Consider the following 27,997-nt stretch of genomic DNA (forward strand, 5'->3'; position numbering starts at 1 on the left):
ATGGAAGAAAACGTGCGCAGTGGGCGCCAGAGCCACTATAGCTCCATTCGTGATGATGGCACCTCTTCCCACAGCGAAGCACCAGGCAGTGGAACCCCTCCACCTGTTCTAAAAACCGGTGGGCTTCCGGCAGCTTAGGGATTCGAGCCCTGTATCCAAGAGGCGGATGTTCCACCCCACTGCTCCAGCAACTTTAGTGCTGTGCGCAAAAATAACGCGCCTTAGGCGTTTGGTGGCATGCATAAAAAAGTTATAGAATACAACTTTTAGCCAATAATCATGATATATTGCCTCAATAATTGTTTGAAGGAGTAGCGTGCGCAGGTACCCCATTCTTCCAAACCAGGAGGTTTAGTAAACCTCTGCAGATTATGCGACTGTACGCCGGTTTTCGAGAGCAAATGTATGATTATAACTAGAAAAATAAATAACTACTTTAAGAATTATAATTTGGACAAGTGCAGATTTTCATTCGAAGCATTGTAAATTTAAGGACACGAGCAAATCGCGTACGTGCCCTTTGCATTCCTAAAAGCAGAAAGGCCTCCGTTGCCTGAAGGGTTGGGTGGCATGCAACACAATAACTTAATTTGTTTCATCATTAACCAGGCTGGACAGTTGCAACGTTCTTCTCCATTCTCCTATAATAAACGGCGTAGAGTTCAGCACCTTTACATGTATTTGTTGTCGTGTTCCGGAAGTCTCTAGCATTCTAAATACATTACAAAATTTTAGAAAAGATCCAACTGCTCCACTCTTCAGCTGTAGTTTTACTTTGGCAATAGGAGAAAGGTCGAAAAAAAAAAAACACGCCTCCGTAAGACTGCATTGAACTCCACCTGCCTGCGTCCCTCCTCCCGCTCACCCCTCTCTCCCTGCCGGTCAAGTCGACGCTTACTGGACAATCAAGTTTAGGGTGGCCACCATAGGTCGCACAGAACTTTAACGAATAAGTTCCAGAGAAAGCGCCGCCGCACTAGGCACTCTGTGTCCGTTCGGGTGTGGCACACAAGAGCACGTGTCACGAGGGCATCTCCAACCTCTGCCCTCTCTAGGTGCGCCCAAGCCGAGCGGGCATGCAGCGGCCTTGCAGTTGATGTGGATTTACTCTTGTATAGCGGCGTCGTGCGACCTCCAGCGTGCCGTCGGAGAGGTCAATGTATAGGTCCTCTTCGGGGCTGTGCGGTGAATGCGTCCAGTGGACAATGCCTCCGGGATTGCGAAAGATGTTTCTGCAGGCAAGTCTTGCTACGGCTGCGTGTCGAGGCTAAGCTTGACCAGGCGCCTAGCGGTCGATTACGAGTCACTCACGTCATCCATTGTCGAATAGGTCGGCGATGCAGTGTAACCCGGTCAATATCGCGGAGATGTGTCATTCCCAGCTGGAATATTCGAAGGCATTAAATTTTATATATAAAAACGCCTAAAAAAATGGAAAGCAATGCATTCAAGGCCGACCCTTTCAGAAGTTCTGAATTTTACTTTCTGAAACAAGAACGAAGCGCTACAAAAAGAAAAGCATTTAAAGTAAAACGAACGAGAATTGCTAACAGTTCATATTAGTATACGTGCTCGCGCAAACATTGGAATAAAAAGTCTACGTCAGACGCGAACAGTCCAGTTTGTCGCCTTGAAGAATGGCGGATCAATGAGGAGAACGCGGTTCGGCAACTACATTCCAGGAAGATTTGCAGTACATTTGTAGCAGAATAGTTAAAATACGCACTTATCTGCTTGTCATGCGCACATACTTTTCCGTTATCACATGTGTGAACTATACTAACCTACACAAACAAGAGGGTCGAGTACACGCCGTAGCGGATTTCGGCGGCAATAAATACTAGCGCACGACACGGGTCGGTATTTATAAGCGTTTCTAGCTTTAAATACGTTATGAATATACGTAAAGCGCCCAAAGGCCTAAGCAGCTGTAAGGCAGTGGTTAATATGACATATGACATCTCGAAAAGCAATTCGACAGGTCGCAGCGGTGGAGCATAGGTAACACAAGTGCTCAATAAGCAGTGATTTAGGCTTCGATTCGTCATCAGATATTTTTTTTCTTTTTTAATCGATCTTCTTTTTCAATTTTGGGTGGTGTCGCTTACACAGCGAAAACAGTTTCGCCGCTAATATCTGATAACCGCAAGTGATTGCGAGCAACACATCCTCATGTCACTCGACCGTCGGTAGATACGGATAACTACGTGTATCGCTGTTTCTACAATACGTTTGCACTGATGTTTTCGCATGTGCTCTGTAACGCCATATCCGATGCGTGTGGAAATACGATAGCAATGATAACGTCTTACATTGCGAGATGTATACTGGCGAAGAGGCTTTCGCACCAGGAAAACTGCCACATATAGAAAAGAAGCAAAGCAACAAAACAAGTTCCTAAGTTTGTATCGAATCCACGAACCCAGCGTAGCAATCGGACGTTTTACTGCAATCCTAAGAAAACGGCCGACGAGGTGGCTTCTGTACGTGATCGTTTCTGTACTTCTGTAGCTTTCTGCCGCATGATTTTTGTCGATCTTTACGTTTCTCAAAACGAATTCTTATGTGTTTTACGTGCGTTCTACTCTGACACTTAACATATAGCGTATTGAACACGAGCGGTCACTGTGTGTTTCGATAGAAAGTGAGTCCTCAGCCGGGTTGTCGCCGTCTACCATCGAAGGGATCTATTGTACGTGTATTATCCATCACGTTTGCGCAGAACTCTATTCATACAGCATTCAGCACTTTAACTGGTTGATGTAGTATCTAAGCAGAAGTGTGGATATACTCTCCTGACATGCTGCTGACGCGAATGTAATGCATTTTTCTTGCTCTGATACGCGCATCAGCGCTATAAAATCAGGTGTGGCAGTTGTTACAGCGATGATGAGCACGCCAATCTGCGCAAGCTGTGCTAAAGGAGGCACGCTGCAACACAACGCATGCAAAATAAGCCACCACACGAGCTAAACATGCGTTTAGCTGTTCAAAATGATTATGCTAGACACATCCAAACGTGAAACGTGGCAAAACAAACGATAAATGTCGGATGTATTTCCCTTAAACACTGCAGTTTCCTGTAAATGTACTCGTAAAGAAAGTTGGAAGGAGACGACCGACGCACCTTTAGCTACAGTCAATATGAGAACCCATGCTTGCATTCAACAGTGCAGATACCCATACATGTATAATCAAACATCACATAGGCATTATATATGCGCTGCGCTTTCGACTAATTCTATCAAGTAGCATTTCTTTTCTGGTAAAAATATCTTTCTATCTCGAATGAGCTACACTACTTTCTCCCTTGGTAACGCGACACCTAGCACACGACTGATACACCGTAACCAACGTCTGGATGAGCGCCTGCATGCACGGTGTGGTAACGTATTGTCCACCGTCAACCTCAAGAAACTTTGATGACGACAGAATTCGATGCGGTTCCGAAACTGCCCGACTTATTGGCGGGGCGCTCGCCATCATTTCTAACGCAGGATCGAAGGCTGGTACAACCCGGCGAGCCGCGTTTCCGGAAGCGTGCTCCTGAACCTGATCAACACGGCACTACTGCGCGCCTACTCGGGCTCTCCCAAGGCGCGCATCACCACCAGTGCGTCGTTTTACAACGCAAAGGCTTCGGGCGAGGCCGAGGATGGCACCGCGAGCGCGAAAGCGAGCTTCACATCCGTCGAAGATTTCTGGCTAGTCTTGCCGCAAGCCATCCTCGGTCTGACCGTGTCGACGATGGCCATCTTCCCCGTCGCCGAGAAGAGCAGCGGCGCGCTCGAGCTCCAGCTCATGACGGGCGTCTCGGGCTCGCTGTACACGGCCGCGCACTTCGTGTTCGACCTGCTCGTGCAGTATCTGCCGCCCGTCGGCGCCTCGTTCGCCCTGTACTCGCTCGCATACGAGAACGAGCTGCACTTCACCGGCGTCGGTGAGTGGTCAACTATGCGGTCGACGTGATTGCCCGGATGCCGCGCAATAACGCTTGAAGGCTGATCGGATAAAGGCGGCGGCGTACACGCGGGAGCGCTGTTGGGGGAGCTTGCAGGCCCCTTCGAATTGGCTGCTCGCGCTCCACTAGGTCAGAGAGTGCACACATTTCGTCATTGGTTGGGCATGTGTATAGTGCGCAACGCCTACACCGTGTTCTCTAAAACTCGCAACTTTGGAAGTACTGACGTCGTGTGAGCTTTCTGTGGCGGATGAGAATCCGCAGCGCTTAACTGTTCAGTTGTAAACGGACGTAAATTTATTTCGTCTTTCTTACAACAGTCAGCCTAACAGACAGCAGAAGGCGACATCGGTGTTAGATTTCTAGATAGTTCTTAGGACCCGTTGATAAACACTTGTATCGGCTTAAATTCCCTTGGCGAGAACTCGATTCTTTCTATATGTAGCTTCTGAAAAAATAACAATATCAATGACCGTAACATCGCAACCATCGCTGAGTGCTGCATGCCATAATTAGGAATTCGATACTAGTCGAAAAGATATAACCACCCGCAGCGGTCGACATAGCTTGTCAGTCACTGCAGTCTTCTTCGGTATTTGCGAGGCACGCGAGGCGTGCAGCATACCGGCTGCACTCTTACGATGTGATCACAACGGGGCCTTCGAACTGCCCTGCTTTACCATATAAGTCATAAAGTGCAGCCCAATTGAAGACATTATTCTGATGAATAGACTGTTGTAGTACACCAAAAATAACAAACACGCCGTGGTTGCTCAGCGGCTATGGTGTTAAGCTGCTGAGCACGAGGTCGCGGGATCGAATCCCGGCCACGGCGGCTACATTTCGATGGGGGGCGAAATGCGAAACACCCGTGTACTTAGATTTAGGTGCACGTTAAAGAACCCCAGGTGGTCGAAATTTCCGGAGTCCTTCACTACGGCGTGCCTCATAATCAGAAAGTGGTTTTGGCACGTAAAAACCCATAATTTAAAACAATAATGACAGAAGACCTCGGAAACTTTACAGAAATAGAACCACAGCCCACATTCCATCGAAGCTTGTGTCGCTTTGATCAGTTGTAATAGAAATTTCAGTTGCTTGTCATCAAACCACACATTAAACCATTTGCCGCACACGACTGACCCGTTTGAAACGTTGCCCGAATAGGATGCTTTGGAGAACTTGCGTAAGATTTCTTTTTACGAAGGCTGCAATTCACAGGCATTCTATTTCGCTATCTCATCAGCCATAACAGACTCCCCATTTTTGCAAATATTTAATCTTGCTAGAATTTACAATTCACTAGGGTTAGAAGGACAAATTGTGCAGCGGTTTGATAGGACACACTTCACCTGCGACTTCCGTACGTAATTTATTACAGAGGCAGCAAGTAACGCACACAATTTGAAATTATCCTACGCATCGCCCATAACGTTCATCTCATTTTCACCAAATATGCACATTTTCGTCATTTATTTCACCTACGATATCGGGGAAAATTACTAACCTGCTATATAGGAACGTCGTATAGCGCATTAAAATAAGCAACAAATAAAAGTTTCAGTAATTGTTTGCAACTTATCTTACTCAGCCAGAAGCATCAAAGCTTGATCTTACGCTAAAACTGAGATGTTCATCATTTCAACCCTATTTAAGCGTGGTGTGGAGTCAGCCAGGTCGAGTTACTTCGGGACATTGGAGGGTATAGCGTGAAATGGCCGTATAAAGCTTTCAATCACTTCCTGAATACAGTGTTAGCAAAATTTATACTCAAAGCAAACTAATATGTCCGCACAGAGCTTTGTCATGACCGGCCTGAAATTCTGCGTCGCAAGTCCGCGCAACCTTCCAGCGATATGCCGTTCTCGAGCCATTTGCCCTCCTCTCTGAGAAAACGTCACTGTTTTGGTATCTGCCACTCCCTGGGCTGACCCGGGCAACGAAGCGACAAAGGGGGAGAAGGACATCGACATCAAACGCCATGTGGACCAAACGCCTGCGGCGCACAGTCAGACATCGGCCCCTCCATGGGCGCACCCACAGTCAGACGATTAAGAAACCACGAGGGTTAAACGGCCTTTTCGGTGGCGACTTCCCCACTTCCCTTGCCAGTGGACCTCTTCGCGGATTGTACCGGCTAAAAGCGGGAGGTTCGCTTGCCAGAACCGTTAGGGACTCCGATCGAGTTGTACAATTGATGTAAATACATTTGTTCTCATCTTTCACATAACGGTGTCAGCCTTCGTCGTCGTCTCCGAATTTCCGCGGTGAAAACCCACCTCGTCCGCGGCCCACATCGTATCAGCTTAAATGTTTTGTTCTTAATTTTGCTGAAATTATTTATAGTTCTCGCAGGCCAGCTGATAAAAAATTCTGTGGAGTTCATTAGACACACAACGCTTCGGAGTCATTGCATGTTTAACTTGTTGCAAAAGCCGCAATTAACCCACAGGCTTTGAACTTTGAGTACACATCCCCCAGAACCTGCACCTTATGTTGGCCTTGTACGAACGAGGTGACCTGTTTATTCCACTAAGAAATAAGAAAACCGAGTACACGTACTACGAATCTTATATAATGCAATAAAGAAATAAAGCTCCGGTAAATACTGGGAACGCCCAAAACTAAGTAACAGATTTTGAAAGTTTTGCCACTTATAACAAATAAGATGTCATTTCCACAAATGTTAACGCTTTGTGACATGCAATTCTGTCCGGACACAGGAAGAACGGCGAATGAAGACTGTATAACGCTTTTAGGCACTTGCTTAAAGAATTTCTTACAACTCACGCTCTTAAAACATTATCCACGCGTACCCTATAAGGTACCGCCTTTTGCTAAGAAACGTCAACTACTGTGGCTGATTGAGTGCTTTCAGGACACTGGGCACTTTCTACGTGGTCGGTAACTAACGCTTGTAAAGCACTGGTATGCATTATAGGTCAATCTCTACAAAATTTTTAATTACCATCCACACAAAATATAGTGTGTTACCACTATTGTGCCAATAGTGGTAGCACTATTGGCACACTCTGTGCAGTGGCAAACTTCGTATATGTTTCGGGCTGCACCTCCAATGCGGCAGAAAACGAGGGTTCAGCACAATCCATTTATCCCGTAACTATAGGTCATACAGTTTGAAATTTCCCTTGACATCCCCCTCATCGTGCCCCTACATTCCATTCAAATGAGAAATCCGAGAAATGTCTTGTTGACTCAGGACACAACAAAACGCGCATATAGCAGTTTCCATCGCTTCTAGTAGCTCTAAACCTTCGTTGTAAAAGAAACCGCAAACAATCAAAGGGCATTCTAAATTATACAGTGAAGTTTACGAGAAAAAAAAAACGTAGTACCTTGAAACATAACTGCTGTACCACAGTACTACCCAATGTATAGTTAAACGAGAAAAATCGTAGCGCATCGGCCAGTCCGGTATAGCCCACTCACTCTGGGATTGGCCGTAATCTTTAAATCGGTGCACTTGACTGTCGTCAGAGGGCGCACTCTTATTTCGCCCGCGTGGAGGGCGTTGGAGAGGCTGCTGGCGGAAAAGAGAAAAAAAAACTTATATTTTAACTGCCAAATTGAGGTGATAACGACTGGATGGTCAGCTACCAGTCCTCAGCGCAACACATTTCTAGCGTGTTGAACGATACTGGGAGGGCCAAGTGGTTCATCTATCACTGGGCCGACAGGTATCGATGGGTAGCAGCAAACGTGTTCTTTCCACGGCGCGCCAATGGCTCCCGGCAATTATTGCGTATACCAACGTAAAAAAAAAAGCGGGCTGCTCTGAACGTCGAGCCTGATGACAGGTTGTTTTTTGTTTTTTGCGCTGAGACTGTTTCATGGCGCTGTTATGCATGTGCACCACTATTAGCTTCACGCATTCAGTCTGATCATTCAGACAAAGCTATATAGTTGGCCACACCATTCGAGAATGTTCCGACACAACGACGAGCCTTGCGGCATGCGATAACTTTTTTGCAGTTTTGTTACAGTTAGCTGCTGAGAAACGGTTACAGATAAATTATTGATGCGGTACAATATTGAAAAGTACAACATTGCATGGCGTCTCACTGGCATCTATGCTTGGGCCTTTGTTATTTAACTTGTGCACAAATGATCTTTCTCATATACTAAATTTTGAAACACCGATCATGTAGGGTATGCTGATGACACTGATGTGTTCTTCGCATACAGGGGGCTGAAAACTTTGCAGAATTTAATTGATAACAACTCAAGTTTGCTGTATTCTTAGTTACATATTGACCAGTTATAAATAAATGTAAATAAATATAAATGTATAGTATTTGGGCGAATTAACAAGCCGATGGCTTGTAGGTCAACAATATGGTTCCGAGATGTATATATATAAAAGGTAAAAACGTATTCTTAGGTGTTTGGTTTAGTAGGATCTGTCCTGAAATCTGCTGCAAAATTACGGGATCTTTCATTAGGATCCGAGATACAATTCCACTTCGGCTTAAAAAAGTTTTATATTACACCGTCTTTTATTCACCACTTATACACGAACAGCTGCTTGCTTTTATGGGGTGTAACAAAGCCACGAAATTATCGAACGTTAGTAGTCTTCCAAAAACAGCTCTGAGGGTTGTAGAAAATTTTAGAGGTAGGCAGCAAGATCTAAGAATGCATGTTATATTGATCAAACACACATTGCTGAAGGTCTATCATATATACCGTTCTATGTTAATGCAGCACATAATAACTAACAAACCATATGCGTTAAGATAATCTGAATGAAAATCTGACTACTGTCTACGCAGAGAAGCTGGGAAACTTCCAAAAACAAGAACTTGTGACGGAGAGCACTTAAATTATCAACTTCTCCATTCATGAAAACGAGTACACTTATCTGATTACAAGAAATTGTCTGCACAATGTATAAGAATGCACTTTATAGAGCGTGGATTAGGGTATATTGGTTTTATTTCATATGTTTAATACATGTATAATATTTGAAATTTTATCTATTTCACGTGCAATAATTGAGTATGTTATGTTATTCCACAAGTCATATTTGTTGAAATTGTATGATGCACGATTTTTTATATTTAACGTTGTTACCACGCTCACTTGATTTTGGTAATCGTTTCGTCAGATATGAAGGTTACTTGGGGTTCACTTGTATATCGCATGGTGCTTACTTTCACAATGCCTCGTTACATTTCTTTGATGTCATACGATGTGACCAATGTGATCTCATAGTTAAAATCATGTACCATATTGCTTAACGCCTTCAGAACCAAGAGCCTTGGTGAGGCCTCGCAACCTCTTGCTCTCGCTACCGTTTTGGAAATAAAAACAAAACAACTTTCGACTTCAACCTAATTTCAGCGATGCTCTCCGGCGAATTCTTTTCATCCCATTAAGGCGTCTCCTGCTTTCTTTCAGAGCTTGCGTTGTTATTTGTCATTGTCTTATCGCTAATGCTAGCCTTTCCAAACGATACAGTCCGCCTGAAAGATCTCTGAGAGCCCTGCACTGGGCGTAATGACTAGACGCTCCTGTCGATACTGGTGATGACACTGTTGGAGCGTCCTGGGCGTGCGTGAATTAACTGACACGCTGTATGCTGTCTCCTCTCTACAGCGGCACTTTACCTGGTCGGGCTGTCGTTTGCTCCGGTGGCGATATTCTGGCCCTACCTTCTGTCCAGTGTCATCGGTTCAGAAGGAGGCGCTTTCACCGCAACGCTGGCGATGTTCGTCGTTGGAGGTAATATTTGTTTTAGACAACATCGGATAGATAACCCCGATCATCAGAAAACATAATTGATCATTGAAGCATTTTCAACACCAATTCAACTCGCCATCTCCTTCATCACACGCCTATAACGACTATACTTTTCAAACACTTTCGCAGAAGCTAGACTATGAAGTTATAGCGAAAATGATTTATTACACGAGCATGCGGAAGACGACGAGTAGTCGACACTGAAAAAGGTAACTAGCGAACCAGTATAGTACAACACTGAGTAATTTGTATTAGAATTGCTACTGGTAAGAACTGCGCCTTGTTTCAACAGAATGTCGTATAATTGACTTGTACTTCAGGTGCCAGTTGTATTTTAGGCAAAGTTTTGTGTTCTTCAGTTCTATATGCAAGTTGTGCATAAGTATAGAAGCAGCTTTCGAGGAAATGTAACCGAATGGAAGGCGTTGCCATAAAAAGGTTTGCTTTACGAGCCCACCCCTGTTATTCGTCACTGAAATGCAAAAAGAGAGCGAAGAACATGAAATAAAGGTTGAAATTACTCTTGCGGAATCGATGCGAACTGCGATCGTCGATCATAGTGTGGAGTCAAAGGGATTATAGAAGCTTGACCGCTCCACTATGACGCAAAGCACCGTGACATAACATTCAAAATTCCCTCGAAGATGAAAGCAGTCGCGTGGAGCACCACAGTTGCGAAATGACCTGATCCAAGTGACGGCGAAAATAGCTGTGCGGGGCGAACAGAAATCTTAACAAGCAAACTCACGTCAACCTTAAAAGCGATTTTCGAAGGGTGAATCTGTCAGCCTGAATGGACAGGTCATAAAGCAACAGGAATGACCTGTCAGGTTCGTTGGTGCAGCACAAAATCATTTCTCAAGAACGATGTGTCAACCAGTCCGTGAACGAATTTTTAGTGGCAATTTGGATTTTCATTCGCCAAGCCCCTTGGTCACGGCCCGAACCATCGCGCCGGCTAATGAGCAGGTCTTTGTCTAATTTTTCGCCACCTGCTTTTGTGGCTTCGTTAAGAAGACCGAAATTTAGAAACTGAATTGTTGGTTCGAGAGATGCGAAAGAGGTTTTGTGTTTTGATAAATATTACCGCTCGTATGACATAACACGATGCAGCAATGCCATTGTGGTATGTGATTCACAAAGAGAGAGAACGCAATGACCCGAATGGCAGATCGAACGCACTTTGTTGGAAACTACACGCAGTTAAACCTTGTTTACGTACATAAAAAGGGCTTAAACCTGTGTTTGTTGCTATAATAGAGCAGTGTCAGTCCAAGGCCATGCCGATGGTCCTCGTCAAGATATCACGCCAGAAGCTTTCCAGACACAGCGCCGTCGCATCTGCTCGGGTGTACGCACATGTGCTCGCGCTCACCCCAGCTATATACGCATTGCGACGTTTGAGCAAAACAAAGCAAGGCAGCGGTGGGCGCAAAATCTTTTCTTTAAATTTAAAGGGACACTAAAGCGAAACAATAAATCAGTTTGTACTAATGAAGCATTGTTTGAGAACCCTGAAGGCAGTCATTTCAAAAAAAAATATTTTGATTATTAGATGAGAAAATGAAGGTCCAAGTATCAGTATTTGTATTTCACGCCGAAACCCTAGTGCCGGTACGTTAGCGTGACGTCAGGGATTCCAAAGTATGTTTTCGCATTTGGGCCGCTTTGGCTGAATAAAGTTTCCCAAAACTTGCCATGTTTAATATTTGGTTCCTTTAGGACACAATGTAGTCAACATGTACCGCTATATATAATTAGTAGACCCTAGAAGATGCCATCAAAATCCAAGGCGTCACAGCCCCCAGGTGCGGCAACTTAAGTAGGCGTCGCCACCCGCATTTCGTGCTTGCGCTTTTTGAGGCTTGCCAAACGTCTTATCGTTGTAAGAGTGGAGCTTTTGGTGTTGTAGAACGGTAATTTACTGAAGCAGAAGAAATCATTTTTCACTTTCCTGTCCCTTTAAGATAACAACGCCGGATGTCGTACTATGTTCGACAAATCAGACATTGGCAAAGCCGTTCTAAAGATAAATCGGTTAAATATTGATTTCTGCACCGACGTTTTTCCAGTGAAAATCAAGCACTAGCCTCGTGGGCTATGGGTCTAGACAAGGGTTGAAATATTCTTTGTTTTTGTGATGAATGCTAATAAAACTGAATAGAAATGGTAACCCAATTTTGCTTACGAGAACCAGTGTACTTCTGGTGGCATTATTTTACGTGCCCGTGGCACGATACGATAACAATTTTAATCACCCGATGTTGTTTAATGTGCACCTGAATTTAAGCACACGAGTGATTTCGCATTTCGCACCCCATCAAAATGCGGCCGCCGTGATTGGAATCGAACCCGCGGCCTCATGCACAGCAGCGCAACGGCGTAGTCAGTGGGGCACCGCAGCAGGTCAGTTATGAAGATCACCAATGTGTCTCGATGCATAAAGCAGATGTTATTTTTTTAAAGACAATGCCTTCCTCAGCTTTCCGGCATGGGGCATGTGTTGCTAAATTCTTTTATGGGCCGATTCGTGAGATAGCGCCGTGTACATAATGTGGGCTGATCCGGAAAAATTGTGCAGTCTAAAGATATTTTCATGGGTATGTCCAGTCTAAAAATATGAGCCGACGCCGAGGTTGTGCAGTGCGAAAATGCGCCCAGAAAAAAAAAACGCGTTGTTAAGCATTGGGACAGAAGTAGGCGGAGCAAAACAGCACACAAGGCGCGACAACTTCCTAAAATTCAGGCTGATCTTAAAGATAGCGCAGTAAACAAATTTGGCATTCAGGCACTTATCCTACCACCCTCACCCGAGGATACAGGGACACAGTGACAACACCCCATGCGCACCCCCCAACTGGGTCAGGACGGTGTCACGTGTTTGATCGACGTCAAGTAGAGGTTGACTCGTCTCCCCCCCTTCCCCCCCCCCACTTTTTTCATTATATCCTCTTCAACTCACACGTCCACTGAGATGCGTCGCTCCGTACTCGCGCATGCAGGGCCCGTGACGTTGGTGCTCTATTTTTTCACGCTCCGCAAGATGTCTCCCAAGATGGCGCGCACAACCTGGATGCTGGTGTCCCCACCATTCGCTCTGGGCCAGGCGGCCACTCGAGCCGTCGTGCAAGGGAAAATTGCCTACGTCTGCCGCGAAATGGAAGAGAGGAAATGGCACGCAATAAGCCGCGATGCGGCGATCCGTGACCTGCGTCGTGCCGTGTTCGCCCACAACCTTGGAGCCTATTACCAGCGTGAGTCTTAACCACTCATGATGGCTTCCAATGTTTCTTGGCCTGCTGGTTTACTTCCGTGTTGTGACACGTGTCATCGCATAGAGGCAACGTATGCGTCGGAAATGCAGTAGCCTGCATTTCGTCCTAATCCCACACAGCCCAATGTGTGATTTTTTTTGCTACGCTAAGCTTCGGACCTCAATATTCAGCTTTTAGTCCGGAAAATTTTATCCAAAGCCTACAATTGCGTTTCCGATTGAATGGAGCGATATTCAAGCTTGAATGGCTCAGAAAATGAAATACTACGCTACAAATGGCTCACAAAATAACAACTCAGTGTTCTTTCTTGTACAGGTGTTCTCTGAGTGGCCAGAAATAACGGTGAATGAGTTCTAATTTTCAAGATGGTAATTTCAAAATTATGAGTTTTCTAGATGTTGTATGGAATGTCTTATGATACGTCTTATATCCTCTCAAGTTACACAGATTGCACTCGGAGATTTCAACGTTAACTTGTGCAAAGATAATTCCGATTATTTATTATTACTTCAGTTACTTAACCTTACAAACGTTGTTTGCACCGCAACTCGCGTCACTGACTAGTCAGAATTCATTATCGAACACATGTTATGCCACATCGAATGGGAAGTGAGTGCTGGCGTTTACGATGTGAGCGTTACCGATTATAACCCAACATTTCTGTTTATTCCGCATAGATGCCTAACACACAGTCCAGCGCTTCACCAGGCAAGCGCTCAGCATAATTAGAATACGTTCTATTGAGTCGATTCTTCCAGGATCTTAACTTTGAGTGTATTTATGATGAGATAGAAAATGAGCGTGAAAATTTTTTGCTGTGCATAAGCAACCTGATTACGCAATCAACATGTGAATGTTCACGTTCCAATCGTTGATCACGCCATTTGTGCCTAGCTGACCAACAGTCTCTTAGGTATATTGAAATTGAAGGGCTCGTACTACAATCGGTGAAAAAACAACAAGAGTAATCAATATTGCAGAAAAACGTTTCAAGTGTTATAGAAGTAAGTCCGTCACAATAAAATGACAATTCAAGTGGGAGTATTATGCTACGTAGTTAAGCGTGAAAGGATACAAAAAGGATATGGCAGGTAGTGAAAGATCTTACAGGCATAGATCAAATAAACCGCTTTCTTCCTAATATCCTCTCTTCATAATTGCTGATGATTTCAATATAGACTGAAACCAGTAATGGCGCTATCTTAGCTGGTCAGTTTTCCCTCGTTGCTATCCACTCCCTTTCTTCCTACTGTGGATGGTAATGATTTCAACCTTAAAGACATTACAACAAATAAAATAAAATCTATCATGGCTAATATGTCAGTAAACAAAGCGACTAGTGATGATGGAATACCAGCAAAGGTTATTAAAGATAATATAACCCTCTCTGCCTTCCGATATGTCATCTATTCAACCGTGCATTTGCTTCTCGTACATATATATTTAGTTTAAAAACCGCCAATGTAGTTCCTGCGCACAAACCAGGGGACTCAAATCAACCGGTAAACTAGAGACCGATCTCGGTCCTAAGCTCCCTTAACGCACTTTCGAGAAGCGCATTGTCCTACGATTAAACAGCTTTGTGAGTGAAAGTGACGTAACCTGCCCGCAGCAGCCAGTATCCATTCCAGCTAGGCCTACAGCAACAGCTATTCTGACCCTCTCGCAGGATATAAACACCGCACTTCACGACGGTAAAATAGCCATAGCAGTTTCCCTAAATATCAAAAAGGCATTCGACACAGTTTCTCACGATATATTCTTACATAGGCGCGAAAGCTATGGCTTCAGCGACAGTTCACTCCAGTTCTCGCTACTTCTGCTCGCGAAAACAAAAATTGATGATTGACAGTTAGGAATCCGCGTACTTTTTTCACTGCACATGAATGATATCCCCAAAACTCTCATGTATTCTAAAATATTAATGTACACTGACGATAAGGCAATAATTTTCACAGGAGATATTCTGTCAACACTGCAAGCGAAGATAATCTCTGAGTTGACACTGGTGAACAACTATTTTATTGAAAACAAGTTAACATTATACAAGTACGTTGTTTTTCTATCTAGAAGAAAGAACATTGTTACTACAACACTGAAGCTCTTTCTGTACAACAAGCCAATCGAGGGCGTTGTTTCTTTTAAACACTTAGGCGAGTTTTTTGACTAGCACCTTCATTGGGAAGAAGAAATCCGCAGCGTTTGCAGAGAGGTGGCGTATGGTTGTTACACCCTAATTAAAGCGCACCACTGCTTCCCCCTTTCTGTGCTTCGGACACTGTGCTTTACTTTTTGTCATTCCCATATACGCTACTATATCGAATCATTGGGTGTAACACAAACATCATATCTAAAACCACTACTACGACTACAAAAGAGAGCGCTAAGCATAATAGATGATAACTATGTGAATGCTAACAACAGTATTTTTCAGGAAGAACGTGTACTATCAGCTTCGGCACTTCGTAATAATAAGTTTGCCATTCTTGTTAACAAAATAGGCACTAGCTTTCCCCACTCCTCCATTCTTTTCATCCTTCCGTCGCGTAACGTATTATCAGTCACGCATAAAACGAAAATTTTAATATGCCTACATGCTGTAATTTATTCGGAAATATTAAACTGACTTTTACAGGGCGGAAATTTTAATAAACGAGCCCTGGAAGTTAAACTAACAAGAAAATTTAAACATAGTGCGAAAATAATTTACTTGCAATATCAAGATTTTTAAACAGTCCTTTTTGCTTGGTGGCGTAAGTGTATTTTGCTAATTGTAACTGTTATATGTGGTAAATGTGTGACTATGAACATGTCTTGTTATAATTATTTTTATCAAAATTTATATATATATATATATATATATATATATATATATATATATATATATATATATATGCACTGTTAACATGTTCAACGTATTCTTCAATGAAGCGACCACTAGCCAATGTAGGCTATCGGTCTTGATAGTTTGTAACCCCCTCTTGCGACTCATCAATAGATTTATTGAATGAATGAATGAATGAATGAATGGTGTTCACAGCCTATACGTATAAATATTTTTGAAAGAACGTCGAAAAGATGAATTTTATGATTCTGTTTGCTCAGAATAAGATTCGGTCACAGCTACTTCTTAGTTCGCAAATAAAAGTATGCGATGTTATCTTCGTCTGTGCCCCTCGTGATGTTGACATCGCACTCCAGCCCCCATATAAAAAATTGATCTCGAGGGCCATGTTTTGCTGTTACAGCAGACGACGGAAGCGCCAAGTTGGCATCGCAGCTGCCAATATTTCGGACAATACTTGGCACCACTAAAAGGCATACACGAAGGAAGTTGACAAATTTTTCGAACAAACCACGTAATTAGCAGCGGCAAGGGCTAATTATACAATCCGGAGCATGAAATGCGATCTTACTTGACTAAGATCGCATTTCCGTAGAGTAAGATCGCAATTTGAGTAAACGCAAAGCAGCGGTAAGCGCAAACCGTAAGAAAGTAGCTTTCTAGGGAAAAAACGAAAGTAACTAAGTGGTGTCTATACCGCACCTTCGAAGCGATGGTTCTCTCAAGGTAAGGAAAGAAAATTGGCACGTAGAATCGAGGACTGGCTAAAGTACATTTATACGCGCGGCTCTGCGTGGTGCCGTGACCTACGGCAATCAAGCGCACAGTTTATTATTATTGTTATTATCAGTAGTAGTAGTAGTAGCAGTGGTAGTTAAGGTGGTTCAACTACATAAATCCGTAACCACGGTGTTCGCAACGTTTCTATGTATACGAATATTTAGCATGGCCTCTGAATAGCGAAGTTCCAGTGTTGCGACGGCGTTGTGCACCCAACGCAATGTCCGAGGGCGCGCTTCCGGCGTATTCTGGCGTACTCGGAGCTCGAATGCACGGAAGAAGCCGGGTTCGTTTTGATGCATTTGAAAATAAACCCCGGAGTTCCTTGTGGTATCAGCCTCCCAAGACCAAGATATGAGACACAGGTAATACGCGCACGCAGTACGCTTACGGAAATGCTACGTAATCACAGAAACGTGTTTGCTGTTCATTTCTTGATATAGAAAAGTTGAGTGCGCCACTAGTGCTGAACTTAGAGCGTGCGCTGCTGCTTTGAAAGCGTTCTGGAATGCGTTTATTACCACATTTCACTTGTGAAAAATGCACAAATAGAGTACGGTCAAAATTTTATAATTCTAGAATGTTGAAATTTTTGAACATATATAAGCAAAAACATTTCAATCCACTCATTTTTTCCGCAACCTTCAAATCACAATTGATGAGCAGCGTCCGTTCATTTCTGTTTGAGATCATAGAACACTGGCTGTGCTCCGCAGGCTGACGTCACAGTTCCTATGAGTCTTTCGCCTACGTTGCCGCATTACCTCACATCCCGAAATACTGACCTGAAAACGCCAGTATTATCACATCGATACCGTTCGAATTCGTGGATTAATTTGCCTGATGCGCTGATACCACCATTTCAAAAAGTCAGTCAACAACGATAGCTCGATGTACGTCGTGTTAAGATACAACACTATAATCCTACGGCTGAGTGAATTCTTCACGTGGAACTTTACGGTCTTTGCCATTGGCCGCTTGAAATGTAGGAATGCAATCCGGTAAAGTGCGTGAGATTGCAAAAATGAAGACTGTAGGCGTGCGCACGCAAAAAGAATAAAGAAAGAATAGAAAGCACGCACCTTACTAGTTGTTCTGGTTATACACAAACAGCTTCTGCTCCATTATTTTGTCCTTTTCGACGATGCATTTATTCGTTAGTAGAACACCATTACTGCCATTTTGCTTCAGTTCAGGGTGCCAACATAATGCTACGATAAAAAAAAAATTCGCCTTAGAGTGTTTAAGTGTGCTCTGGCACTTCAATTTTTTATGCAAGAAATAAGACGCACATACCTTTTCCCAGCACTTTGCTTCAATTCATTGTTTGAATAATTCCTAGTCACAGTAGGCTACGGATGTCATCCTGCTGCTTCATGTGTGGGGTGTCCAGGATACTCTTTCATGAACTGCACGACCATTTTATTAGAAGTATCGATGGACCTGCAGTCTTAGCACACGGTAAACATAGACCATGTAGAGGCGAACACGTTGTCCAAGGGCTAAAATTCAGCACATAAAGGCTGCTTCTATCTCACCTACTTGCAACTTGAAAGATCGGTAAGAAATTGCTGCAAACTCATCTGTCTAGAACGTGTGGGCAAAGCTGCAACTTTGGCGTTGATTTCGAAGCCTTTACAAGGAGGCAGAAGGAAGGGCTCAATTATTACAAAATAGCCTTTCGTGTTGCTGCGTTAACTGGTACCGGTATCACACGGGCATTCCAAAGGCCTTCAAAAGAATTGTCTATGGACTCAATGGCAAAATAGGCCCTGTTTCACGGCCAGCTTTAATGGCCATTGGGCCGGGCCAATGGTTTATCGAGTCAAAGAAGTTGCACCGGAACTCTATCGCAATTTCACCTTCGAGCAGCGGTCGCGGGTACACTCGTCAACAGTGGGCTTACGGTAACGAGCGCTAAGCGACGTGTTGGATGAAAAAGAATAGCAAACAATCATGCAAACACGATGACTGTCAGTGTAAGCGAATAGACCGAACGAAAGAGCGATTGAGCGACACTCCTGTTTCCCACCCCTCTCACCCCTCCCCGAGACTTGTTGCCCGAGAGCACGCGCGCTTTACGATGTCGCGTTTCTCCGACTTCCATCGCCCCAAGTCCCACCACCGGCCACAAACCACCGCTGCCGCTACCAACCAACCAACCAACCAACCAACCAACCAAGAAAGCGGCCGAAGAGCTTGAGAAAGATATTCGCTTTAAAACTGTTTCATCTGTGAAAACAACTGATATTCTTGGAGCAACAAGGAGCGCCAGTCCCGCTCCATAACGAGACGGAAGCGGTGTTTTGCACGGAGTTTCGTGCATTCCGAGAAATGCGGGGTCTTTCTGCTGAATAATCTTGCTTTTAAACGTGCCTTTGCCTAGGTACTACGGACGGTGACGTTCTTTGCTCCGTTTAACCGCCGCCTAAACTTCCATCCAGACGCGATCGTATCGGGCGATACGGCGTTCGTAATGGCGAAGCGTAAGTCTTATCGGAAATGGTTGGCCCCTATCACTGGCGCGCACGTAACTTAAGGTTGGCCGCCCCGCAGTGCCAGGGTCGTCGGCGACGCGAGTAGTGACACTCGAGCACGCTCTGCATATGCGCCTCCCAGCCATGAACAAGAACGGCAGTGTTACCTGAAAATGAAGATTTTACGAAAAAAAACGAGTTCTCAATAACAACGTGTCATTATTCATGTGTCTGCGGCCAATCAAGCCGTATCTACGTAGTGCAAGTCGGCTAGAGACAAAGGGAACGAAGTGCGTCTTCCTGCGTAGTACTGTCACCACCACCATCATTATGTCCACTTCAGGATGAAGGCCTCTCCCGGCGATACACAATAACTCCTGTCTTGCGCCAGCTTATTCCAACGTGCACCTGCAAATTGCATCCCCACATTTCATTTAATACATTTCATCACCCCGCATTTCATGTATTTCATTTCATCATCCCACCTAATTTACTGCCGTACTCGACTACTCTTCCTTCCCTTGGAACTCATTCTGTAACTCTAATGGTCCACCGGTTATTTGCCCTACGCATTACATGGGCTGTACAGATCCATTTTTTTCTTTGAATGTCAACTAGAACATCGCCTTTTCCTCGTTGCTCCACACCACCCTTTTCCTGTGTCTTAACTTTACGCCTAACATTTCTTGTTCCATCCCTCGTTGCCTAGTCCTTAACTTGTTTTCGAGCTACTTGTTTAACCTTCTTTTCTGCCTTATACGCAGTACTGTAGTACCTAGACAAAGGCACATTTAAAGGCAACGTTCCCCACCAAGACGTCTCCAGGTTTATCTGATCGTACGGAATTCTCTGGCAAGAACCTCTCCCGCATCCAGTAGGCTCAATGCTGACAGCTCGCTCAACTAAAATTGATAGCTATCTGTACAAAATGCACAAAGGTGACCGGCGCGTAATTAAAAATAGCAAATTTTACTATGTCATTTGCATGCCCTGTATCAACGAAGGTGCGCTATTTAGTTATTTAGAATAATTGCAAGGGCCATTCATTTTAAGGATGCGCAACCATCGCTTGCGAACGGGAGCTCTACAATAGCTTGCTGTCAAAATGCAGTAACATTTCGACGGCTGTCAAGTTTGCTGTGTAGCAGTCATACGACCCCATCGAGCCGAGAGAGTTTGACATTACAGAATGGCAATCGACTCGATCGCTGGTAAAAAGTGCCCACATCATCGAGGTAGAAAACAACCTTCTGTTTGAGTGTAAGCGGGTGAGCTATGCAGACAATAAACATTCCTAAAGATGCAGATTTCGTTATTGTGTGGCTAATATGGTGTTTAATATTGGTCTGATGTATTCTTTTCAGTCTTTTAATATAGTCTTCAATTGCTTGTCAACGCTCCTTCCTAATCTTGGCGCTCTCGAAGACCTGGTCTCATGTTCAGAAAAGGTTCTTACTAATTGTTCGTAAGAGCTACTGGGATCGCTGACCTCACGTCAGCTACCGACAGAAGCGATCATACAGCCAGCGTGGCACAACAATGCATTGAGCGTGCTCAAATCAGCCGCTGCATTGTTGGCAATTGATCCCTCTGGAGATATCAGCTCACATGTCAAAGAAATCATGACAGTCATAGCTTTATGAGAAAAAAGCGGCACTGTTACGGGGGAGACTGCAGAGGACGGCTGTCACCCCTGTGCGCGGCGTGCATCCACCGAGGCGCCGAATAGCTATGCCAGTTTGTGTTCATGGGAGTATTTGCCGCGTTTAACCGTGTTCTGGTATGTTCCTGACTTGGCTTTAGCTGTAGTGATTGTTTCTTTATTACAGTAGCAATTATATGGACACTGCAATCGAATTTTCGCCGTCGGCGTTGCCGTGAGGCTCCGCATATATTTAGGTACATATAAGCTATGTGTGCTTACCCATGCTGTGTAGGCGGGTTATTGGCCGCAAGATCGATTGGGGTTACCGCCGGGTGGACACATGCTGAACCAAGGTAGTGAGGCTACTAGCCGAAACTTGTTTACTTATACGCGTACGCTGCACATATCCTTTAAAATCTGTTTGTTCTGTAGTTGTATCGCAGTCGTAAACAGTGGTTGGCGTTTTTTTACGACGTATAGACTCATCTGCGATGTGACCTCTGCCTGCAATAGAGTTAGTGACTGCACGTGTCGGGGGCACGATGTGTGATCATCGCGATCATTTATATTTGATTGCCATATTGTGATTTAAGCGCTACACTCAAAAGAATTGCATCGTTGTATATAAAGGAAGTGGGCGCTATGATACCTGAACGCAGTGCTATAGCGATTCCTTGTAGCCATATGTTGATAATTCAACAATCTTTATGGTTCCACGAAACACGGACGAAGTGACATAAGTTCACTCAGCAGTAGGAAAGAAAGTCTTAAGTGCTCATATTATGTCGTAGAATAGAATCGATCGTAGGCGTATAATTGCATCACTGTCGCTCAGTGGTTACGCGACCATCGCTATAGCTTTTCCTGAGGTGCGTTTTTATTATTATGTTGATATCCCACTGCGAAGGAGTAGTCTTGCCTCGCAAAAGAATTCTTGCGCTTTCGTGCTTCGATTACCTGCTACAAAAGAGAAGCGGAAATAGAGTATCACAAGAGGATCATGTGTAGCATTTCAGTCGCTAGACAAAGGATGTCGTAAAACTGAGGTGCTAGACGCTAATATAATGAATTTTTTATCGTGGTGTTGTTAGCTTGACAGAAGACAGCGGCAATTATTTTCATACAAAAACGAAAACAATGAAATAAGGTTGCCTCTTACAATAACTGAAAATTCTTTGCCTAATTCCCACGTAGTAATGATTCAAAAACATCCTTCGTGCTGAGTTGATCCGTGGCTATGGTGTTGGAATGCTCAGCACGAGCTCGCGGGATCGAATCCCGGCCACTGCGGCCGCATTTAGATGGGGACGATAATGCGAAAACACCCGTGTACATAGATTTTGGTGCACGTTAAAGAACCCCAGGTGGTCGAAATTTCCGGACTCCTCCACTACGGCGTGCTTCATATTTAGAAAGTGGTTTTCTCACGTAAAAACCCATAATAATTTTCTTCGTGCTGAAATGCTAAATCTTTAATGCTACCACACAAAAAAAAAACGTGTGTAATGACACATGGCGATCCTCCCACAGCGCAGTTACTACCATAGTGGCGTACTAAGTCAATTTCTTGTATATAACAGTAAAATGATATAGAAGTAAAAGATAGTTATGTATGCATTCTAGTGATGAAGTAAAGTCACGAGAACTAGCCACTTTAACTTCATTGTACAAGAATACAGACATTTTTATAACTAGTGCGAGAATAGAAGGAAGTTCGGTTGCGCAACGGAAGCACCAGCAGAATGGGCAGAACGCAAGCCCAACACGAACGGAAAGTACCGTGCATGTACCGGAACGAACTGCGCTTTGCGCTCCCTTCACGTATAGTACGAATTGTCTACAAGTTTCTTGCGGAGATGTGGCATTGTAGGGCAATGTGTTATCCCTTCACTGCCGTCAGTGCGTTTGATTACCAAACAATCGATCCCAATTGCCCAAAGCGAAGCACCGCCGACCTTACATTCAAGCTAATGCAACGACAGTGCTCGTGGCAATGCTGGCACCTGTAGCCAGTGTTGCCACGACACCTAAAAAGAGGTAGATTTTTTTCCCTAGATATCAGTAGTAATCAGTAAATCTTATTTCAGTTGTTGCACTCAGTTCTTGAACGAGCGAATTCCGCGCTTATATTAATGCTCAATTGTAGGCTTACTGTACCTTCTAAGAAATTGTACAAAAACGACTTCGAGATTTTTGGCGATGCTTTTGATAAAACCGCGGTTTGCGAAACCCATAATCAAGCACGTATTTAAAAGCGTTCAAGACCTGGGGAAGGCCTCTTCAAATTCGTCAGACGGTATAGTACCCGAAAGCTTTAGTGTTTATGAGCTCTAGCGAGCTCTAAATGGAGCGCGCACGCTGAAGTTGTCCAGGTAATGCGTGAATTGATGCGACGCAATGGGTGACGTGCCCTGTCAAATGTGGCACGTGCAGTACGGCAGCAGCAGCTGACAAGTCGACTGCACTATTCATGCCTAAGCAAGTGCGGCTGCCTATTCCCCTTTAGCTCAGGGCAGGTGCTCATTGGTTGCAGCTTCATACTTGTGGGATACGGCAGTGCCCTCACTTCCACCAATGCACCGTCTTACACTTTCGCCATCTTTGCACATAAGAAATAGGCAGCGCCACGTTTTAGAATCTAGGAACGCAAGTATTTGCTCATCGATGGACCAACCCGCCCTTTCTTTTCGTTAGCCAGGTGGCATCGCATTAAAATAAACTGGGTACTGGAACATTAGCAACTGCTGCTTTCGTTTTCGTAGAACAGGCAAGAAAAAACAGTGGATTCAAACGCCTTATCACTGAATGAGCAGAAAAATTTTAAGATGAGTAGATCTACTGATAAATCAGCAGTTGAGGCACCACTGCCAACAGCCCGATCTAGCGGCCAATATTGCTACGCTATTCAATCACTAAGGTTGCTCGTACGAGGTCTTACGTTCTTGACTAAATTATTCCCCAGTATTGCGACAATGGGAGCTCACAAACAGATCTCATTAAACATAACATCCACAGCGCATGTATTTTATCCTAAGTACTATCAGACTCATATTAAAAGTGAAAAGTAATATCAGTGCTCAAACCTGGAAGTCATGCACTTTTACTGGAACTGCTCTTTACGGGTAGCGCAGTGGCACCTGTGCGGTGTCGTTATAGGCGCTGCACGGCAAGTGAAAGGCTTTGAAGCGCGTTAGAAACTGCGTCCATTTGTTGCTTTTACAACAAATGGACGCGGCCGAGGTGGAAGCTGCTTTGACGCAGTTTGAAAAGTCGGCCTCAAGCACAGTAAAACACATGGAGTTAATATTGGTAATTTAATATCGTTGACTGAACCATTAAATAAAAAACAAGTAATTTTGTTCTGAGACACATACGATTCCTGACTGAAACAGAAAACACTGTCTGATACTCAATTAGGGATATAAAAAGTGAAATACAAACAGCTGGGAAAAAACGTTCCACAAGATAAAAGTAGACGTGGATTTTCTCCAGGAATTCCTTCAGTTTCTCGAGGCCGTTATCTCATCCCGTAATTTCTTGGGCGACCGAACTAAACGAGAATCTTGCACATGGGCAGGCTATACATAAGCAGGGTGGAGCGAAGCTGTGTAATTTGCATTTGGAGTACTTCCTCCGCAGGGGCCTTCACCGAGCAAGAAGAGGACCCATGCAGCGTGGACTTTTTCTCGCTATCGGGGACCAGTGCAATGCCGGACGTTTTACTGCTGGCGTGCGAGGGGCTGGTACTCTTCGTTCTAGTAAGCCTTTCGCACTCGGGATACAACTTGGATTTTTGCAAGGCTATCTTTCCAGGTATGCGCTGGCTCTCTTGTTCAAAATACTCTCTCTCTCTCTCTCACTCTCTCTCTCTCTCTCTCTCTATATATATATATATATATATATATATATATATCCTAAGTGATAGTGTCGAAGCTCTACGTTGCAATCGGGAAGACTACAGGCGTGCAGTGATGAGTGAGTGAGTGAGTGAGTGAATAAACTTTCATTGGGTCCAGCACAATGCGATGAAATGCGCACCCGGCTAATCCCACGACGGGACTGACAGGCCTAGCCTGCCGGTGAGGATTTAGTCTTCAATCAAAGACGGGATTTCGCTGGAGCGCGTCCCATTCTTCCTTGGTGAACCTGGGGCCCAATGACCCGCACTTCCACAGCATGTGAGGCAAAGTAGCAGCCTCACCACAGGCCATACAGTCATGGCACCCTTGATGTAGCGTACTAACATTTATTGACGACTTGGATGCTCACAACGTGCTACGCGATGCCTGCCGGTCCGATGTCCACGCAGTCATGCATTTGCATGACTGCGTGGATATGCGTGTATCCTGCACCACTTTCCTTGTCTGCGTCTCTATCCTTACTGCTTTTTTTATCTTCTATTGTGGCCTCGTGGCCGCTACAAGTGGTGGGTAACATTCCTATGACTAGGATGTCAATACTTGCACAAAAATTCCCACTGAAGTTGACAGAGCAGCGTCATCCATACATCCACGAGGTCATGAGGGCAGGGTCTGCTGCGGATACTTTTGCGGTGTCGATTACTGACGAAGCAAGAGAGAGAGAGAGAGAATCATCGCGTGCGTGTTTGTGTTAGCAGTTTGACAAAAGCATGTATATTAAAAGCCGAATGATAAACGAATGCCTCAGCGGTGTTCGCGGGATACCTGGCTCCACGATAATTTTCTCAGAAAGCAGACAGATAAAAATAAGATTTTCGACTGGCCCTTTTATAAATATACTTCACTAAAATTTTTCTGTCGTTTCGATGTTTTATATCGTTATTGTGCTTTAAGCTGTGCCGCATATTCCCTTATTCAATGCCTCTCTGGAGACCTGTGAAGCATACCTAAAAACTATTAAAACTGAAACAGAAAATCGGGCTTGTTGCTTTTTCATAAAGTGTATAATGACGGTGCATTTGACAAGGGGCCAACGTAGAAACCGAACACACAACGCGCTCACTTCCAACTGATTTATTTGCGTTAAGCAAATACCTACAAGGACATGCACAACATGAAAACGAGAAATCGCCTACAATAGACCAACCAAGCATGCGCAGAAAAGCAAAATATTTGTCTTGTGGGGAAATGGTGCGAGCACTCACACATCCAATTCATATTCGGTCTCTCAAATCTGCAGCTATCTCTCTGACGCATTGTTTCTCAAACTGCGGGTGATGACCCCCGAATGGGTAATGAACCTTTATATATGAGTCACGGAGAGTCCAACTATCACTACGACTAATGACGTCAGTGCCTCTTACCAAACTTTGGCGTCAAGCTTTATACTATCCACTTCCTTCTTCGCACTGCATTTATTGGTGCGAGGCGGCAAAATTGTGCTTGGGGGGAAGGCATAGAGACTACACAGCACTTAAAGTCCGTCCCTCAAGGATTAAACTAAGTTCCCCTCACTAAATTGATTAATAAATCAGTACTTCATTAAAGACGTTAGCAAACATTTTTCGTAGCTCTTTCTGCCGCTGTTAATGGCTTCTAGATAAATGAAAATGTAATTGTGCTTGTGGAAATGAAAAAGTGAAGATTCATAAAGCTTATAAAAGGGGGGGGGGGGTGAAGGAGGTTATGTTAGTTTTCGTATTAGTAGAAGGAGTCAAGTACTGGATGAAGCCAAAGAAACACTGTTCTTGTCAGTTGTCCCTTGGCAGAACCCCTAATTCTGCATTTGTACGATGGAACGCAGTCGCAAAGTGTACAATAAGATGCTTCCTTGCTAATACTTGTCATCCTTATATTAGCTCTCAGCTAAGCTTCTATAAATAAATAAATAAAAAATAATAAATAAATAAATAAATAAATAAATGAAGTTTCATTTTCGCCGCAGACAATACATTGTTACTGCGAAAATAAGGGGCCAGAGAAAAAAGCTGCATCTGTGCAGCTTGACTAAGCTGCACAGATCCACCCGTACAGCAGCAGTGACACGATGATTTGTTATATGGATTCAGTTATATAAACATATCAGCAAACAAACAAACGATCAGACAATCCCATCACAAATGGCAGTTACAAGAACAATTAAACAGCATGCATATTTCAATGAACAATTAGACACCATAAGCAGTTCCAATACACTCACACAAACAGGTCAAATAAGCTTTTGTTAGTAAGGGACAGAACGTCAACATTTTTTTCGTTTCGCTCATTTAGTGTAGTTGCGAGTGCGTAGTCAAGTCTTCCGTTCCCATAATGGGTGTGCGAGAAGGGAACGTAGCATAGCGCTTGATATCTGCAAGGGTAGGAAACTGTACTTTTCCTGAAATTTGATAATTCTTGGAATAGTACCGCCCTACCTAATGTGGCGTTTTTATAGGTTCTTTATAGTTTGTATTTGTATATATTGAGGATTTTCATAATTTTATGTGTGTGAAAGAGCGGTTCTGTGCGTTCTAAGAACGAGGAATTTTCTATTGATCGAAGTGCTTTTTTCTGAATGAGGAAGAGTTTCTGTAAGTTAGATGCTGTCGTGTTTCCCCATATTAGCATGCCGTAATGTAAGTGAGAGTTAAAGAGTGCAAAATATAACATCTTTTCAATGCTGACTGGAAAAGTGTCACGGTTCTGGCTTAATACACCAGCGGCTTTACTTAATTTTGGTAATAGAGTTTTCTCATGTGTTCACAGGCATGTTTTCTGAGAAAATTACACGTAGAATTTTAACACACTTTTCTATTTAAATATTGCATGGCCCGTGAGCAATATCGTCGTCTATTTTTTCTAAGGTGCCTCGGGTGCAAAACAACGCACGCTTAGTTTTTGACTCATTAAGAATGAGCCTATTGTTCTGGCACGAAATCTGCAAGTTGTGACAGAGCGCACTTCCATTTTGTCTTAGAATATCAATGTCTCTTTCTTTAACGAGTACCGCGCAATCATCGGCATCAATAATATATCTACAATCCTCATTTATTTTTACAATATCATTAATATAGAAAAGAAAGAGAACTAGTCGCAGTATGCTACCCTGTGGAACTCCAGTAGGTGAGATTTGTAGTTATTTAGTTGGACGTATTGATGGCTCGCACTCAGGTAAGATTTAATAAGTTGTAGTGTTGTCCCACGAAACCCATAATGCTCTAACTTATCCAATAATATTAGATGGTTGACTCGATCGAAGGCTTTGCTAAAATCTAAGAGTATACCCAATGTCATTACCTTATTCTCAACATTGTTTAACATTTCTTCCTTCTGAACTACAAGTGCTGTCTCA

The 27,997-nt window shown here is 43.8% G+C and overlaps 2 protein-coding genes across 2 annotated transcripts in view; both read left to right on the plus strand.

The window, feature by feature from the left end:
* The window catches only part of LOC142570592 (phospholipid-transporting ATPase ABCA3-like), a 145,698-nt gene extending 141,729 nt beyond the window's left edge, over positions 1-3,969 (plus strand). Inside the window, exon 15 of the mRNA XM_075678962.1 lies at positions 3,498-3,969. Within this exon, the coding sequence (XP_075535077.1) occupies positions 3,498-3,969 (472 nt within the window). The remainder of the gene's footprint in view (positions 1-3,497) is intronic.
* A 5,637-nt stretch (positions 3,970-9,606) lies between these two features.
* LOC142572996 (phospholipid-transporting ATPase ABCA3-like) overlaps positions 9,607-27,997 on the plus strand; it is a 42,954-nt gene continuing 24,563 nt past the window's right edge. The window contains exons 1-3 of the mRNA XM_075682482.1: positions 9,607-9,706; positions 12,727-12,978; positions 24,386-24,559. Coding sequence (XP_075538597.1) covers positions 9,691-9,706; positions 12,727-12,978; positions 24,386-24,559 — 442 coding nt within the window. The 5' untranslated portion in view covers positions 9,607-9,690. The remainder of the gene's footprint in view (positions 9,707-12,726; positions 12,979-24,385; positions 24,560-27,997) is intronic.

The sequence above is a fragment of the Dermacentor variabilis genome, chromosome 2 (assembly GCF_050947875.1).
Source record: "Dermacentor variabilis isolate Ectoservices chromosome 2, ASM5094787v1, whole genome shotgun sequence".
Taxonomy (NCBI): Eukaryota; Metazoa; Arthropoda; class Arachnida; order Ixodida; family Ixodidae; genus Dermacentor; species Dermacentor variabilis.